The sequence below is a fragment of the Hylobates moloch genome, unplaced genomic scaffold (genome assembly GCF_009828535.3).
Source record: "Hylobates moloch isolate HMO894 unplaced genomic scaffold, HMol_V3 SCAFFOLD_13, whole genome shotgun sequence".
Lineage (NCBI taxonomy): Eukaryota > Metazoa > Chordata > Mammalia > Primates > Hylobatidae > Hylobates > Hylobates moloch.
In genome coordinates, this window is record NW_026652288.1 from 65749248 (window position 1) to 65766368 (window position 17121).

General features: G+C 36.8%; 1 protein-coding gene across 3 annotated transcripts in view; it reads left to right on the forward strand.

Moving 5' to 3' along the window:
* The window catches only part of EIF2A (eukaryotic translation initiation factor 2A), a 40905-nt gene that overhangs the window by 10898 nt on the left and 12886 nt on the right, over nucleotides 1–17121 (forward strand). Inside the window, exons 3-10 of one of the 3 annotated variants that reach the window (XM_032173837.2) lie at nucleotides 1412–1486; nucleotides 5907–6025; nucleotides 6870–6969; nucleotides 7649–7731; nucleotides 11038–11111; nucleotides 11247–11391; nucleotides 11526–11642; nucleotides 15313–15884. In XM_032173837.2, the coding sequence (XP_032029728.1) occupies nucleotides 1412–1486; nucleotides 5907–6025; nucleotides 6870–6969; nucleotides 7649–7731; nucleotides 11038–11111; nucleotides 11247–11391; nucleotides 11526–11642; nucleotides 15313–15884 (1285 nt within the window). The remainder of the gene's footprint in view (nucleotides 1–1411; nucleotides 1487–5906; nucleotides 6026–6869; nucleotides 6970–7648; nucleotides 7732–11037; nucleotides 11112–11246; nucleotides 11392–11525; nucleotides 11643–15312; nucleotides 15885–17121) is intronic. The other 2 variants (XM_058426438.1, XM_032173838.2) reach the window with 2 other exon arrangements.

Consider the following 17121-nt stretch of genomic DNA (forward strand, 5'->3'; position numbering starts at 1 on the left):
AAAAGAGAAAGTCTTTGGGTTGCATGATGATGACAGAATTGTCATTGGTTAAGGTCAGTAAAGTCAGCTGATTAATGAGTTAGTTTTAATTCGAGGGAAGGACTGTTGGTGAGCCACAGGATCTTGTTCAGAGCTCACTGAACAGTCTTATAAATAATTTAGATGATAGCCTAGTAACAGTTTTATAATTTATACATTACATACTTCTGTATGTAATGTAAGGACTGACTAATGTTTTAAAAGAGAAAATCAAGATTTAAGTAGGCGTCAGTAGGCTGGAATGATAGGCCAAAACCTGGGTGGAATTTAATAAAGATAATTGTAAAATTCTGCCGTAAGGTTCAGAAATGAGTTGCATAAGTGTAGGGTAGTGTAGGATGGGGAACATCTTGATCATAGCTGTTTTTGTGGGAAAGAGTTTTTTTATTTTTATTTTTTCGTGTGGTGGAGTCTCACTCTTTCACCCAGGCTGGACAGTGGCGCAAGGGCTCACTGCAACCTCTGCCTCCCGGATTGAAGTGATTCTCCTGCCTCAGCGTCCTGAGTAGCTGGGACTACAGGCGCCCACCACCACACCTGGCTAATTTTTGTATTTTTATTAAGAGACAGGGTTTCGCCATGTTGCCCAGCTGGTCTTGAACTCCTGACCTCAGGTGATCCGCCTGCCTCGGCCTCCCAAACTGCTGGGATTACAGGTGTGAGCCATTGCACCATGAGAAAGAGATTTTAAAAATGTTTTATTATCTATAAACTGAATGTAAGCTGTCATTATTGTGTGATTGCAGAAGCACAAATGTCGTCTTCATTTGTGCAGATGAATTAATGCAAAGATAGTGTAAGGGATGTATCAGTCAGTTCTCAATGCTTTTGTTGTTATTTAGCAATTCAAAATTATTTTTTTAGCCAGGAAGTTCTCATCTCATGTTGTGACTACACTAATGTACATCTACATGTGCACAGATACAAGTTTCTATTTGGGTATTCATTATCACTGGGTGATGTATTCATAGTAAACATCTTCAGTTCGGAGATACAGTACTTAAGAGTTTTGATTACTTGATAGAATATTCCCAAGTAGTTAAGTGAGGAGCCTCTTATTGTTGTTATACTTTCTATCTCTACACATGAAAAATTGATGGAAGGCCTACCACACAAACTTATTCACCCGAAAGGGCTCTATTTTTTTCTTAAAATCCATCTGTTAGTATGAAATCATTTTCCAGCTTACTTTACAGTGATTGTTAGCGTTGCATTTTAAAGTATTTTGGCAGATGAAAGCATTTTGGAATTTTCTGAAATTTGTACAAGTTCTTAGTTATTAAGTTGATAGTGAAATGGTTGACTTTATAATCAGATTTTTTTGAAAAGTATTAATGTTTATTCATTTAAACTTTTTTTTTGTCATTTTCAGGGAATCTGGGAAGAATTGCAAAGTCTATACCTTTAGTAAGGATGGGACCTTGTTTGCCTGGGGCAATGGAGAAAAGTTAGGTTCATTTACATAACATATTTTGTGTGTCATGAATATAAACACAACTGGCATTATTTGAATAACAGATATTTGAGTGTCATTAATAAAATCCATCTTTTAATGTCATGATGTCGTGAGATATTACCTCTCGTTACACAGAATACCTTCAAAATTTTTCGTTTCTATATATATGTCATGACTTGTTTGAGTTATCTAGTTACTTAGAATTAAAAATTAATGTATGAAAAATATAATTTAATGCTAAAGAAGTTGAGTTGTTTTAAATAGTGCTCTAAGTTATTGGTTGGAGTTTCTTAAATCTGCACTAACACTGAGAAAATAATTCTCTTTACTCATTTAATCCTAGATGTAGATACTTTTTTATCTTTGCTGTTAAATTACTAACAACTGCCTGCAGTTATTATTATTAGTCTTATGTATATAAAAGTGTATGTTATTCAAAAGAACGTTTAGTATAATATATGTTACATAAAATACCAGTTTACAAAAAATTATGTTGATTAAATGCTTATATTTTATTAAGAAAACCAGTCCTTTTTAATTTTTCAAGAGTTACAACAACATTTTATTTCATAGACCATGCAAATGCCCAAATATTTGTTGCTTGGCTTAAAGATATTTACATTGTTTTAAACCACATATAATACTGTTAGGTTTTTCAAAAGGGAGAAAATGCATGCATTAGTTTGAAAAGTAAATTTTAAACGTTGTTCTTTACAATGTTAATGTATTCAGAAGTCTTTCACCTACCCGGTGAGATTGGATTAATACTTGCTTTTTAAAAATTGACTACTAAAGAGAACATGTTGAATTAGTTGATTCACCTTTTATGACTATAAGTAGCTGGCAGAATTAGCGTTTATAATTTTAAAACATTGGCCTTTTATTCTTTTTCTTTTTTTTTTTTTCAATTTTAATAGAGACAGGGTCTTGTTAGGTTGACCAGGTTAGACTCAAACTCCTGGCCCCAAGCAGTCCTCCTGCCTCGGCCTCCCGAAGTGGTGTGATTATAGGTGTTAGCCACTATGCCCAGCCCTTTTTTTTTTTTTTTTTTTTTTTTTTTGAGACAAGCTGTCACCCAGGCTGGAGTGGTGCAGTGGCGTGATCTCAGCTCACAGCAACCTCCACCTCCCAGGTTCAAGCGATTCTCCTGCCTCAGCCTCCCCAGTAGCTGAGACTACAGGCGGACAACACCATGTCTGGCTAATTTTTGTATTTTTAGTAGAGATGGTGTTTCACCATGTTGGTCAGGCTGGTCTCTAACTCCTGACCTCAAGTGATCCACCCGCTTCATTCAACCTCCCAAAGTGCTAGGATTACAGGCATGAGCCACCTCACCCAGCCTGAATCTACTACTCTCAAATCATTAATAATATAATTATAATGAGTTATCTACAATGTTAACAGTTTTAATCTCAGCCTCAAAAAATAGGATGTGATCTCAAAATTTCTTGTTCTTTTTTTGTGTAACCTATTGTGGGTACTTAAATTTTATTTTTTAATCCATATTTTAGTTTGTATTATTTGAGTAATGAGTCAATAGAAATTTACTACCTAATAGGCTATACTATACTTCTTTTCATTGTCTTTTTTTGTTTGTTTGTTTTTGAAGTATTCATTGTTCTTCTAGCTTAGAGTTTGTTGAATAAGTCTGTTTTTACCTTGGCAGTTATTGTTAATAGTTCACTCACATCCACACTTAACCTTCCATGGGATTCAACTCTGAATCCTTTAAGTATGTCCCCATATGTCATGTCCATGATTTTAATAGATATCTTCTATATTAAGTTCTAGCATTTATTTCATTAAAGTTCTGTGACCACAATGGTACTTATTGTTCTGGGGCAAGAGAACTACATTTCATGTATTGATTGTGGTCTTTGTTCAGTTTCTGGTTAACTAAGTCAGAAACCGTTACTGATTCTTCCTTAAATATGTTTTTTCTTAATTAAAATAAACATCCTTCATTAAACTAAGAATAACTCTTAAAGACCATCAATTCTGAGTAGGCTCTGGTTGCAAAGCAAAGAAAAAAAATAAAGGTTAACAACAGCAACAACAAGAAAACAAGAAAGCGTCTTGTAATTCTAAAATAGGTTATTTGCAGCAAGTTGTAAAGATTTCCATGTAGGTGTGTGTGTTTAAATAATATGTGGTAATTTTTCATTCTTTTCAGTGACTGCTTATCTTAACCTCAGTTATCTTCCTCAAACCTGAGTAGAACAAAGTTACTTATAGCAACTTCTGGAATAAGATGGAGTGTCTTTTTTTTTTTTTTTTTTTTTTTAAAACACCCCAGAGTGTTTAGTACATAAAAGTGAGTCAGGCCAAACTGATTTCAAAGCTTGGCTGTGGCATTTATCAATAGTATGATCTTGAGCAAATTGTCAATCATTTTATTTTTCTAAGCCTAAATTGAAGCACTTGTAAAACAGAAATGATGACATTTATAAGATTGTTGTAAGGATTAAATGAGAAAATGTACATAAAGTGGTTAGGTACATAGAAAACATCCCAAAATGGAACTGCTTTTATCATACAATTACTGTCATTTTTGTCATTGTACCATAATAATTCTTAGAATCATATCCTTTAGAGATTGCTCTTGAGATTGTAGTAGACATCAAATGTCTCCTTACTGATTTCCCTAGCTGCTACAGCTGTATTTATTTTTTAAAAAATTTTTTTTTAATTGAGTTGGGATCTTGCTATGTTGCCTGGGCTGGTTTTGAACTCCTGGGCTCAAGCAGTCCTCCCACCTCAGCCTCCCAGCGTGCTGGGATTTTTTTTTTTTTTTTTTTGAGGCGGAGTCTCGCTCTGTCGCCCAGGCTGGAGTGCAGTGGCGCAATCTTGGCTCACTGCAAGCTCCGCCTCCCGGGTTCACGCCATTCTCCTGCCTCAGCCTCTCCAAGTAGCTGGGACTACAGGCGCCCGCCACCACGCCCGGCTAATTTTTTTGTATTTTTAGTAGAGACGGGGTTTCACCGTGGTCTCGATCTCCTGACCTCGTGATCCGCCCGCCTCGGCCTCCCAAAGTGCTGGGATTACAAGCGTGAGCCACCGCGCCCGGCCGCGTGCTGGGATTACAGGTGTGAGCCACCACACCCAGCCCATTTATTCAAATTTAAAAGTATACTTTTGCAGGCTGGACACGCTGGCTCATACCTGTAATCCCAGCACTTTGGAAGGCCAAGGTGGGTGGATCACCTGAGGTCAGGAGTTCAAGACCAGCCTGGCCAACATGGTGAAACCCCGTCTCTACCAAAAATACAAAAATACAAAAATAAGCCAGGCATGGTGGCATGTGCCTGTAGTCCGAGCTACTCGGGAGGCTTAGGCAGGAGAATCACTTAAACCCAGGAGGCGGAGGTTGCTGTGAGCCAAGACTGTGCCACTACACTCCAGCCTGGGTGACAGAGTGAGACTCCATCTCAAATAAAAAATAAAACAAAAGTATACTTTTGCCATTTTCTCTAGCACCTCTGCCTTTCCTTTGGTTTGATAGACCTCAGCTTCTCTATAGATTAGTTTTGTGTTCACTTAAAGGCGTTTTTTTCCTTTTCAGCTGAAGGTGGAATCATCCATGTGTCTTCTATTTTATATCATTTCCCAACATTAGCCTTACATAGGAGACTTTTGGCAAAATACACATTTTTTTTTTTTTTTTTTGAGACTGAGTCTCACTCTGTCACCCAGGCTGGAGTGCAGTGGCACGATCTCAGCCCGCTGCAGCCTCTGCCTCCTGAGTAGCTGGGATTACAGGTGCCCACTGCTGCGCCCGGCTAATTTTTGTAGTGTTAGTAGAGACAGAGGTTCTCCATGTTGGCCAGGCTGGTCTTGAACTCCTGACCTCAGGTGATCCACCCCCCTCAACCTCCCAAAGTGCTGGGATTACAGGTGTGAGCTACTGCACCTGACCTTTTTTTTTTTTTTGAAGTTAAGGTATTTCCTGCATATTTTCTAGAACCAACTTAAAGTTGATTTTTATGAAAAATGAACATTTTGGGCTGGGCATGGTGGCTCACGCCTGTAATCCCAGCACTTTGGGAAGCCGAGGCGGGTGGATCACGAGGTCAGGAGATCAAGACAATCCTCGCTAACACGGTGAAACCCCATCTCTACTAAAAAAAAAAAAATTAGCTGGGTGTGATGGCGGGCTCCTGTAGTCCCAGCTACTCGGGAGGCTGAGGCAGGAGAATGGTGTGAACCAGGGAGGTGGAGCTTGCAGTGAGCCGAGATCGTGCCACTGCACTCCAGCCTGGGAGACAGCAAGACTCCGTCCTAAAAAAAAAAAAAAAAAAAAAAGTGAACATTTTGGAGTAATCTGTATTTGAAAAGAGGTATGAATGTTTTGGTTAGTGTTGACTACTATAAAACAGTATTTCATTGCTGAAATAATTTCTTTTGAAACCAGAGTAAATATTACCAGTGTCACTAACAAGGGACTACTGCACTCCTTCGACCTCCCAAAGGCAGTTTGCCTTGAATTCTCGCCCAAAAATACTGTCCTGGTAACGTGGCAGCCTTATACTAGTAAGTATTTTCTCAGTGTAAAAATACTCTGACAGGATCAATTACGTTTAGTGGGGGGAAAAAGTTATAAAGTTTATAACCTCATAAGAAAGTAATTAGTCTTTATGATAGTAAATACTGTTTGTGAATATTATGATCAACAGTGAATCTTGTACTCTTCAAATAAACAATGTATTGAAAGTAATTTCAAGGTATATGGTAAGTTAGTGTAAAGAGCCATTATGAGCTAAAGGAAAAGAAAAAGCTCAAGGGAAAATTCAGGAAGTAAATAACTGCTGGATAGAGATTTCTGAAGATTAAGAATAATAATGACTTTTAAAATCAAGACTTTAAAATAATTATTATGTGAAAGGAAGTACAGTAGACAAAACATCTAAGGGATGTGTATGGTATAACAGAGTAGAAAATGTTGTGCCATTTTCCAATATATTTAAAGAGATACCTAATGATAATACATTATATGAACATTTTATGTAGCTGTGTTTCATGTAATAAAATAGTTATAGGGGCTTATTTTAAGAAACATTTTCTAATAATGTTGATATTGTTGAATAAGTAAATGATAATAGGTCATTATTGGCTTACAAACCTTCTGAGTTTTTGTTCTTTCAAGAGGTATGAACTCTAATTAATCTTATTTTTCCAAGTAAACGAAAGAGATACTGAGAATCATGAGTGGGTTATGTAACCTTTTATTTATTTATTTATTTATTTAGGTAACAGAGGCAAGCTTTCATGATTTAACCCATTTGATAGTAATCCATGTCAAACTTAATAAGTAAGAAAAATAATCCTTTTACAAATGTTGCAAGGCAATTACTGAAAAAAAGAATTTTTATTGCAGCTTCTAAAGATGGCACAGCTGGGATACCCAACCTACAACTTTATGATGTGAAAACTGGGACGCGTTTGAAATCTTTCATCCAGAAAAAATTGCAAAATTGGTAAATAAATGGTTTAAGATGCTAATTTTTTACATAGTATTAATGTCATCACTGCATAATATTTGTTTTCCTGATATTGATTTAAAAAATAACTTATCAGACAAAAATCTGTATTTTTAAGGATTTTGTATGTAGGAATGTAATAGAACAAAAACTTGATCTTTCTTTCCTTTAGTATTAAGTGGAAAGGAACAGTGTTTCTTTTGTTTGTTTGTTTGTTTGAGACGGAGTCTCACTCTGTCGCCCAGGCTGGAGTGCAGTGGCGTGATCTTGGCTCACGGCAACCTCTGCCTCCTAGGTTCAAGCGATTTCACCTGCCTCAGCCTCCCAAGTAGCTGGGACTACAGGCATGTGCCACCATGCCTGGCTAGTTTTTGTATTTTTAGTAGAGATGGGGTTTCACCATGTTGTCCAGGCTGGTCTTGAACTCCTGACCTCAGGTGATCCACCTGTCTCGGCCTCCCAAAGTGCTGGGATTACAGGTGTAAGCCACCGCACCTGGCCTTTTCTATTAACATATATTGACTAAAACTATTAGTAACTGACTTAATATCATATTTATAAGTGTTTATAAGTGTTTTTCCTTAAATAGTAACTAATATCATAAATTACTTTAACATGTTAACATGATGTTACATTCTGTCTGAATATTTCTTATACTTTTTTTTTATTGACATAGGTGTCCATCCTGGTCAGAAGATGAAACTCTTTGTGCCCGCAATGTTAACAATGAAGTTCACTTCTTTGAAAACAACAATTTTAGTATGGAAAGATTTATGACATAATTTTATTACTTACTGTAATCGTATACAGTTTTCATTAACTTTTATGACATCATAGGGTTTTCCTAAATACTGTTAATTTATTAATCAATAATTACTGTTACATTCATTTGCATAATTCTTTAGAAGTCTGAATTCAGTGAAAATCTGTAACACAAAGGTTTTCTTTTACAATAACTTTTTGTTATCTGGTAATTGCTATTAAGACATTTGAATATCTTTTCCTGAATTTAATTGCTATTGAAATTCTGTGACACAAATTTTTTAGATATTTTATCGTGTAGAATTTTCAACTTCAGACACCTAGTTCTAGTAACCATCAGCTTGTGGCCAATCTTATCTCATCCATACATCTCTCCAGCTACCATCTCTCTTACTAAGTGAAAGCAAATCCCAGATATGGTATACTTTTATATACTTGTTAAATATGTAATTGTAAATATTTCAGGGTAGATTTCTGAAGATTGGGGCCTTTCATTTTTTAAACTTAGCCACAAAACCATTATCACAAATTATTAAATATGTGTTCAAATTTCTACTAATTGCAAATGTTACAATTTTTTTTAAAACTCAGGATCCAAATAAAGTACTGCACATTGTGGTTGATTGATACATCTTTTATGTTTCTTTTGGTCCTATAAGTTCCCACTCTACCTGTTTTTTACTCTTCATAATTTATTGTTTAAGAAACAAGGTTATTTGTCTTTCATGTTTTCCCATAGTTTGAATTTTGCTTTTGTATCCCATGGTATAATTTAACATGTTCATCTGTCCCCTATAAATTGCAAGTTGGCTTTAGAGTTGGTCAGCTTCGGGTTCTTTTTTAGGTGAGTAAGGGTAAGACTACATCATAAGGTGGTGTTCACTTCTTTTATCAAGAAGCACATAATGTCTGGTTGGCTTTAAGGCTTAGCTGACATTAATGTTTCATGCCTGGATGCATTATTTCATCAGTGGTTGCAAATTGTTGATACTTTGGTTTTTTCTCCCTCACTTATTTTTCAGCTGTACTGCTTCTATAAAGAAAAATTTCCCCTTCTACTATTTGGTTACCTAGTGCTGCATTTATATAGAAAAGGCGGGATAAATATTCTTGCTTTTATCAGTTTTAATATAATGTATTCTATCTCTAGCAACTTTCATTGTAACCAATTAGCTTTTTCCCCATTCTTGTTTTTTGAGAGTGGGCCTCATTCTTTTGTCCAAGCTGAGTGCAATCATGGCTCGCTGCAACCTCGACTTCCTGGGCTCAAGCAATTCTCCTGCCTCAGCCTCCCAAGTACCTGGGACTACAGGCTTGCACCACCATGCCCGGCTAATTTTTGATTATTTGTACAGACAGGATCTCATTATGTTGCCCAGGCTGTTTTTTAGTTCCATTCTTTTTTTTTTTCGAGATGGAGTTTCGCTGTTGTTGCCCAGGCTAGAGTGCAATGGTGTGATCTCGGCTCACCACAACCTCCGCCTCCCAGGTTCAAGCGATTCTCCTGCCTCAGCCTCCTGAGTAGCTGAGATTACAGGCATGTGCTACCATGCCCGGCCAATTTTGTATTTTTAGTAGAGATGGGGTTTCACCATGTTGGTCAGGCTGGTCTCCAGCTCCCAACCTCAGGTGATCCACCTGCCTCAGCCTCCCAAAGTGCTGGCATTACAGGCGTGAGCCACCGCACCTGGCCTTTTTAGTCCCATTCTTAATGAGCTGTGGATTTAAAAGGTATGTGTTTCAGTCCATTGTAGTTATTTTTCTTATTGATGCTCAAATTGTCTCATCTTTGACCAATTAGTCTTTAGTGACTTCTTTGCTATATGGTAAGACAAGTCATTCTAGTATTAATTTGTACATTTCTAACCATTACACCTACAACTGGCTAATTTTTCAGGAAACCCTGTCTCCTTTTTGGTGTGCTACTTTTGAATAGCTATTGATCTCTGAAATTGAACAAAGAAAAAGTATTAGCTCTTGATCTCATTGAAGGAAACATTAAAAGGAAATAGGGTTTCTTGAAAAATTGGCTGAGTCTAGCAAAAAAAAATGGTATTTAGGTTCCAGGGATTCTTATTTGCTGTTGCATTGATCATTGTTTCTAGGCCTTTTTTTTTCTATTTAAAAGATGTAACAATCATAATTTTATTTAAATTAAAGTTTTATACATATAGTTTTATTTATTTAAATTAAAGACTACAAGGTTTTTATTTAACAACTTCTATCTTATTTGTATTGCCTTCTGTCACCACCAAGAATCCTGTTACTCTGGAATACCAGGGATGATAATTTGAGAATATCACATTCATATAAGTATTCATTTGGTTTGTTCCACATTATCCACGGGGTATTCTTAGAATCTTAATACCAAAAAGTAACACTATTACTGAAAATAATTTTTTAAAAAGGGTTTGCAGTTATTTTTGTCTTGAGAGCATCCCATTACTGATTGTACAGTTTTGAGTATATCATAGTTAGAATAGGAATTGGTAACTTTGTTCACATGTACCAAAGATGGCGTGTAGGCTGATTTTGAGCAGCATCCAATCAGTATAGTTATGCATTTTATTTTCCTGTGTTTGAGGCGCACTGTCACCTCACTGTTTCTGGGTTAGCTTGCTTTCTTGTCTTATTCTCCTCTTTGTGAGCATGCCAAATGAAGAGGGATCACCACTTTTGACAGTTTGGTATGCTGCTTTTGAAAAGCCATTGATCTCTGAAATTGAACAAAGAAAGTATATTAGCTCTTGATCTAATTAACTAGGGTAGCAGTTTTATTAATAATAGCATGGTTCAGACTGCCTGGAATAGAGTAAGCTCTTAATATCAGCCATCGTTACTGTGGTTGTGATCATCATTATCATGCATCTGTTTATCACATTAAGTTACAGAATTTCCATATCCACATTCTGCAGTAGTAGGCCGAGGTTGATCTTTTCCTTCTAATAGGCTCTAAGACCACTTTATTTCAGCGATTGAAGAGAGGATAACTGACGTTTATCAAATACCTACCATATGCCTGGCACTGTTCTCTTAAAACCAATTACTGAGAGTTAGGTGGTATAATCCCATTACTTGCCTAAGCTTACACTGCAAGTAAATGACTGAGTAGAAATTGAAGCCTACATTTGTCTTGCTCCTACCCCATGCTTTTTCCACTGTGTTACTGTGTCTCACCAGGAGGAAACTACAGTGAGTAGTATTAGTGTGTAGTTATAGTGATCTTTTATAATGTATTCAGAGTTTAACATGTTCCTTTTAGGTTCTCTCATCAATCTGATTTAATTTACTCTTTTTTTTTAGACACAATTGTAAGTAAATTGCATTTGCAAAAAATTAATGATTTTGTATTATCACCTGGACCCCAACCATACAAGGTAATTGCTGTTTTTGTTTATGTGTAATATTATGTGTTTAAACCTTTTCTTAGTTTTTTGTGATTGTAAAAACATGCCCATCTCAGTTTTTATTCTTCAAAAAATTAAGTAATGATTTATGTCTATGTATCTTAGGTGGCTGTCTATGTTCCAGGAAGTAAAGGTGCACCTTCATTTGTTAGATTATATCAGTACCCCAACTTTGCTGGACCTCATGCAGCTTTAGCTAATAAAAGTTTCTTTAAGGCAGATAAAGTTACAATGCTGTGGAATAAAAAAGGTATGCTAAGTATATTTTATCCCTCCTTTTGTTTATCAGTTGTTAATTTAGGCTGTATTCCTATGTGTATAACAGAAGAATCAATGCCCATTTAATTTGTGTTTTAAATCTAATTAAAGTTTTTACTGTTATAGCTACTGCTGTGTTGGTAATAGCTAGCACAGATGTTGACAAGACAGGAGCTTCCTACTATGGAGAACAAACTCTACACTACATTGCAACAAATGGAGAAAGTGCTGTAGTGCAATTACGTGAGTATTCCAGCAGTCTTCCTTTGATTAGAAATAATGATAATAAAAAATACTATGCCATAAAGATGATATAATCTAAATTCTTGATCAAAAGATAGAATTCATATACCTTAATAACCTTTAAGATAAAATTCTTCTTAATTAAGAAACTTAAAAATCATCCTCAAACATACCTTATTTTGGCAGAATACAATTATTTGAGTTATGCCAACATTTTAGAAGTGAACTTCCTGAGTGAGGTAATTCCATTGTAGTAGCTCTTTTGGAACTTACTTAGCTAATTATAACAGCAAATTGTTTAATACTGTCTTTAGAATTGTTAGTAATATCCAAGAGGCCAGGCATGGTGGCTCATGCCTGTAATTCCAGCACAATTTGGGAGGCTGAGATGGGAGGATCATTTGAGCCCAGGAGTTCAAGACCAGCCTGATCTACATAGTGAGACCCTACCTCTACAAAAAATAGAAAAAGTTAGCCAGGCATGGTGGCGTATGCCTGTAGTCCCAGCTCCTCAGGAGACTGAGGCAGGAGGATCACTTGAGCCTGAAGTTCAAGGCTGCAGTGAGCTATGATCATGTCACTGTACTTCAGCCTGGGTGAAAGAGCGAGACCCTGTCTCAAAATAATAATATCCAAGAATGTTACCACTTCATCTGTTGTTTTAATGAACTAAAACTTTAAAATAATAGTTTTAAAATACTGATAGTGTCCTAATTTTCTCATTTTGAATTGAACATGTGTAAGTAGGGTAATCTATGTTTTAAAAAAACTATTTCCATTGAAGTCAGAGAAAAAACAAGGATGGCTCCCTTTTTCACTTTATTTTAATAGCATTCTGAAATACCTAGTCACTATAACTAATCAGCAGAAGTAAAATATATATACAGTTTTGAAAGAAAACAAAATCATCTCTGCTCACGTAGATGAAGTCACACTATAACCAACAGCTACTTTAAAAAAATGAAAGATTCCATATATAGCAAAAAATAAGAAGAAGAACAAATATATAGGGCCAATGAGAAGAAGACTCTAAAACTCTTCAGAGAGACAAACTATGACCTTTACTAAGAAGAATTATTTTTATAGAGATGTCATTTCTCTCCTGTCAGTCTAAAATCAAATTTAAATGCTAACTAATTTTTTTTTTTAACTATATAAACTGGCTGTAAGGTTGGTGTTGAAAAATGAACACACAAGAATATTTTGGAAAACTTGTGTAAAAGAAGAGCAGGGCAGGGGAAGTTATCTGGAGTTCTGACACTACCAGATATTAAAATGTACTCAGCACTTTGGGAAGTTGAGGCGGGCGGATCATGAGGTCAGGAGATCAAGACCATCCTGGCTAACATGGTGAAACCCTGTCTTTACTAAAAATACAAAAATTAGTTGGGTTTGGTGGCACGTGCCTGTAATCCTAGCTACTCGGGAGGCTGAGGCATGAGAATTGCTTGAACCCAGGAGTGGGAGGTTGCAATGAGCCAAGATCGCGCCACGGCACCCCAGCCTGCTGACAGAGCGAGACTCTGTCACAAAAAAGTAAGCCAATTGTAATTAAGACAGTTTGGTTGTGGTATATGGATATACTGGTAAAAGTGATAAATCAGTGGAAGAGAACTGAGTCCAGAAATAGATCCATACTTTTGTAGACATTAATATATAATAAAGTCAGCATTTGAATCAATGGAGGAGAAAATATTGATCATTTAATATATGGTTTGGGATAACTGGCTAGCTATTTGAAACAAAAGGTTATCTTCTTCACAAAATAAATTCTGGTTGGGTCAAAAACTTATACATAAGACTGCAGAGAAATTAGACTATATGGGAGAATTTTTTTTCTAATCTTAAGAGTAGAAAAAGACTATTTAAACAAGACAGGAGTGCTAAGGGGAAAAAATAATGAATTTGACCATAGAAGAATAATGGATTATTACAATGAGAGAAGAAAAGAGTCCATAAATTAAGCAAAATGAACAAAAAGTTGGGGAAAATATATTTTTTAAATAGTCAAGTGACGAGTATGAGGAAGGGCAAATTTTCTGAATATATCAAGTAAGCCAAATAAAAGACCAATAATTGGAGAAAAATAAAATAGGCATAGGATAGTAAAAATTAGTCCTCAGAGCTGGTGCAGTGGCTCATGCATATAATCCCAACTATCTAGGAGGCTGAGGTGGGAGGATTGTATGAGCCGAGAAATTTGAGGCTGCAGCGAGCTAAGATCCCACGGCTGTACTCCAGCCTTGGTGACAGAATGAGACCATCTCTTAAAAAAAAAAAAAAAGAAAAGAAAAAATCAGCCCATAGAAAAAGAAATAAAATTACTTATATTAAAAGATGCTTATAATTTAAAAAATAGAAATAAAAACAAGACAGACATTTTCACTTAGTAGGCTAATGAAGATAAAAATATGAAACTACACAGTATGGTTGAAGTATAGTGAGGGGGAAGCCTGCATCATCAAAAACTGTTAATAGAGGCTGGGCATGGTGGCTCATGCCTGTAATCAATCCCAGCACTTTGGGAGGCTGAGGCAGGTGGATCACCTGAGGTTAGGAGTTCAAAACCAGCCTGACCTACATGGCAAAAGCCCATCTCTACTAAAAATACAAAATTAGCCCGGCGTGGTGGCTCATGCCTGTAATCCCAGCTACTCAGGAGGCTGAGGCAGAATTGTTTGAACCCGGGGGGCAGAGGTTGCATTGAGCCGAGACCGTGCCACTGCACACCAGACTGGGCAATGAGAGTGAAACTCCATCTCAAAAACAAAAATTCTGAAAGGATATCCAAGAAATATAACAGAGGGTTGCCTTTGTGTAAAGTGACCTGTGTTTTTGGCTTTTTTTTTTTTTTTGAGATGGAGTCTCGCTCTGTCACCGAGGCTGGAGTGCAGTGGCACGATCTTGGCTCACTGCAACCTCTGCCTCCCAGGTTCAAGCGCTTCTTCTGCCTCAGCCTCCCGAGTAGCTGGGATTACAGGTGCATGCCACCGTGCCCAACTAATTTTTCTATTTTTAGTAGAGATGGGGTTTCACCATGTTGGCCAGGCTGGTCTCAAACTCCTGACCTCAGGTGATCTGCCCACCTTGGCCTCCCAAAGTCCTGGGATTATAGGCGTGAGCCACCGCACCTGGTCTTTTGTGGCATTTAAAAAAATATAGGGCACAGTGGCTCATGCCTATAATCCTAGCACTTTGGAATGCCAAGGCAGGAGGATCCCTTGATCCCAGGAAGTTGAGGCAGCAGAAAGCTGTGATTTTGCCACTGCACTCCAGCCTGGGCCACAAAGTAAGATCCCATTTCTATAAATAAATAAATAAATAAATAAATAAATAGATAGATAGATAGATAGATAGTATTTTGATTACCATCTGCACGTATTACCCCTTCCAAAAAAAAATTTGTTTATTAATAGTAACAAACTATTACTATAAGGCCATATTACCAAAATGTTTAAAAGAAATTAAGATTCAGTAGGGGTTCTTAAATAAATTTATGATTATACATTAATCCCCCTAGTATATAATGTAAGAGTATTTTAATGTTAACATTCCTTGAAATTTTTTTATCTGTTTGACGTGTTTGTGAGTACTATATGATGGTAACTTTTGCTAACAAATATTTATATAGTTCTTTATTGCTAATTTGGGCTTTATATTCTTTTTCTAGCAAAAAATGGCCCCATTTATGATGTAGTTTGGAATTCTAGTTCTACTGAGTTTTGTGCTGTATATGGTTTTATGCCTGCCAAAGCGACAATTTTCAACTTGAAATGTGATCCTGTATTTGACTTTGGAACTGGTCCTCGTAATGCAGCCTACTATAGCCCTCATGGACATATATTAGTATTAGCTGGATTTGGAAATCTGAGGGGACAAATGGAAGTGTGGGATGTGAAAAACTACAAACTTATTTCTAAACCGGTGGCTTCTGATTCTACATATTTTGCTTGGTGCCCGGATGGTGAGCATATTTTAACAGCTACATGTGCTCCCAGGTTACGGGTTAATAATGGATACAAAATTTGGCATTATACTGGCTCTGTCTTGCACAAGTATGATGTGCCATCAAATGCAGAATTATGGCAGGTTTCTTGGCAGCCATTTTTGGATGGAATATTTCCAGCAAAAACAATAACTTACCAAGCAGTTCCAAGTGAAGTACCCAATGAGGAACCTAAAGTTGCAACAGCTTATAGACCCCCAGCTTTAAGAAATAAACCAATCACCAATTCCAAATTGGTAAGTAAAGTTTTACTACTTTTATAGAAAAAGTTTATTTTGGGCCAGGAGTGGTGGTTCACATCTGTAACCCCGGCACTTTGGGAGGCCGAGGCAGGAGGATCACTTGAGGTCAGGAGTTTGAGACCAGACTGGCCAACATGTTGAAACCCCATCTCTACTAAAAATAACAAAAATTAGCTGGGCATGGTGGCGCATGCCCGTAGTCCCAGCTACTCAGGAAGCTGAGGCAGGAGAATTGCTTGAACCTGGGAGGTGGAGGTTGCAGTGAGCCGAGATTGCACCACTGCACTCCAGCCTGAGCAACAGAGCAAGACTCCATCTCAAAAAAAAAAAAAAAAAATTGTATCACTGGTCTGAAACTTCTTAATTTCCATCGAAATGTTCTATTTAAACAGTATTGTTTTATGTAAAATTATATAAAGACATAACACATGATATTTATTTGTATTTATCATATTTATTTAGATTTAAAAAGAAAGTATATAGTAGACTTCGGATTTTTCCTATTTCTGTATTGGAATTTTCCTTACCTCAGATAAAAACAAAAGTAACTCCAACCCATCCTGCTTTCTGAATCTGTGCATGATGGCATAATTCTTTGATCCATAAAAGTAGTAGGTTTATTTTGGTGAGGGGGAGAAATTGATATAGAAAATAATACTTTGAAAATGGTGATGAAATTAGGCAAGAACTTAAAATCAGGGTGTTTTTTTTTTTGAGACAGAGTCTCACTCTGTCACTGAGGCTGGAGAGCAGTGGGGCGCGATCTCTGCTCACTGCAACCTCCGCCTCCCGGGTTCAAGCAATTCTCCTGCCTCAGCCTTTTGAGTAGCTGGGATTACGGTGCCTGCCACCACATCCAGCTACTTTTTTGTAGTAGAGACGGGGTTTTGCCCTGTTGGCCAGGCTGTTCTGGAACTCCCAACCTTAGGTGATCCACCCGCCTTGGCCTCCCAAAGTGCTGGAATTACAGGCGTGAGCCACCGTACGGGGCCAGGATTTTTTTGTTAACATTTAAGATTTCTACTAAATTGTTGCTTTTTTATGTGGCGTGAGGATTGTGTGGTCCTGTCAAATCATTTTAGTTGAAGTAGTTGTATGCCCAGTAATTAGAAATGTTTACATGTATCTAATTCCAGAAACGAGCCAAATTACAAAGAAAATACTGTCAAGAAATTACTAGAAACAAAGACAGTGTAGTAGATAACTTCACAAAGGAGGAGGGTTACACAGC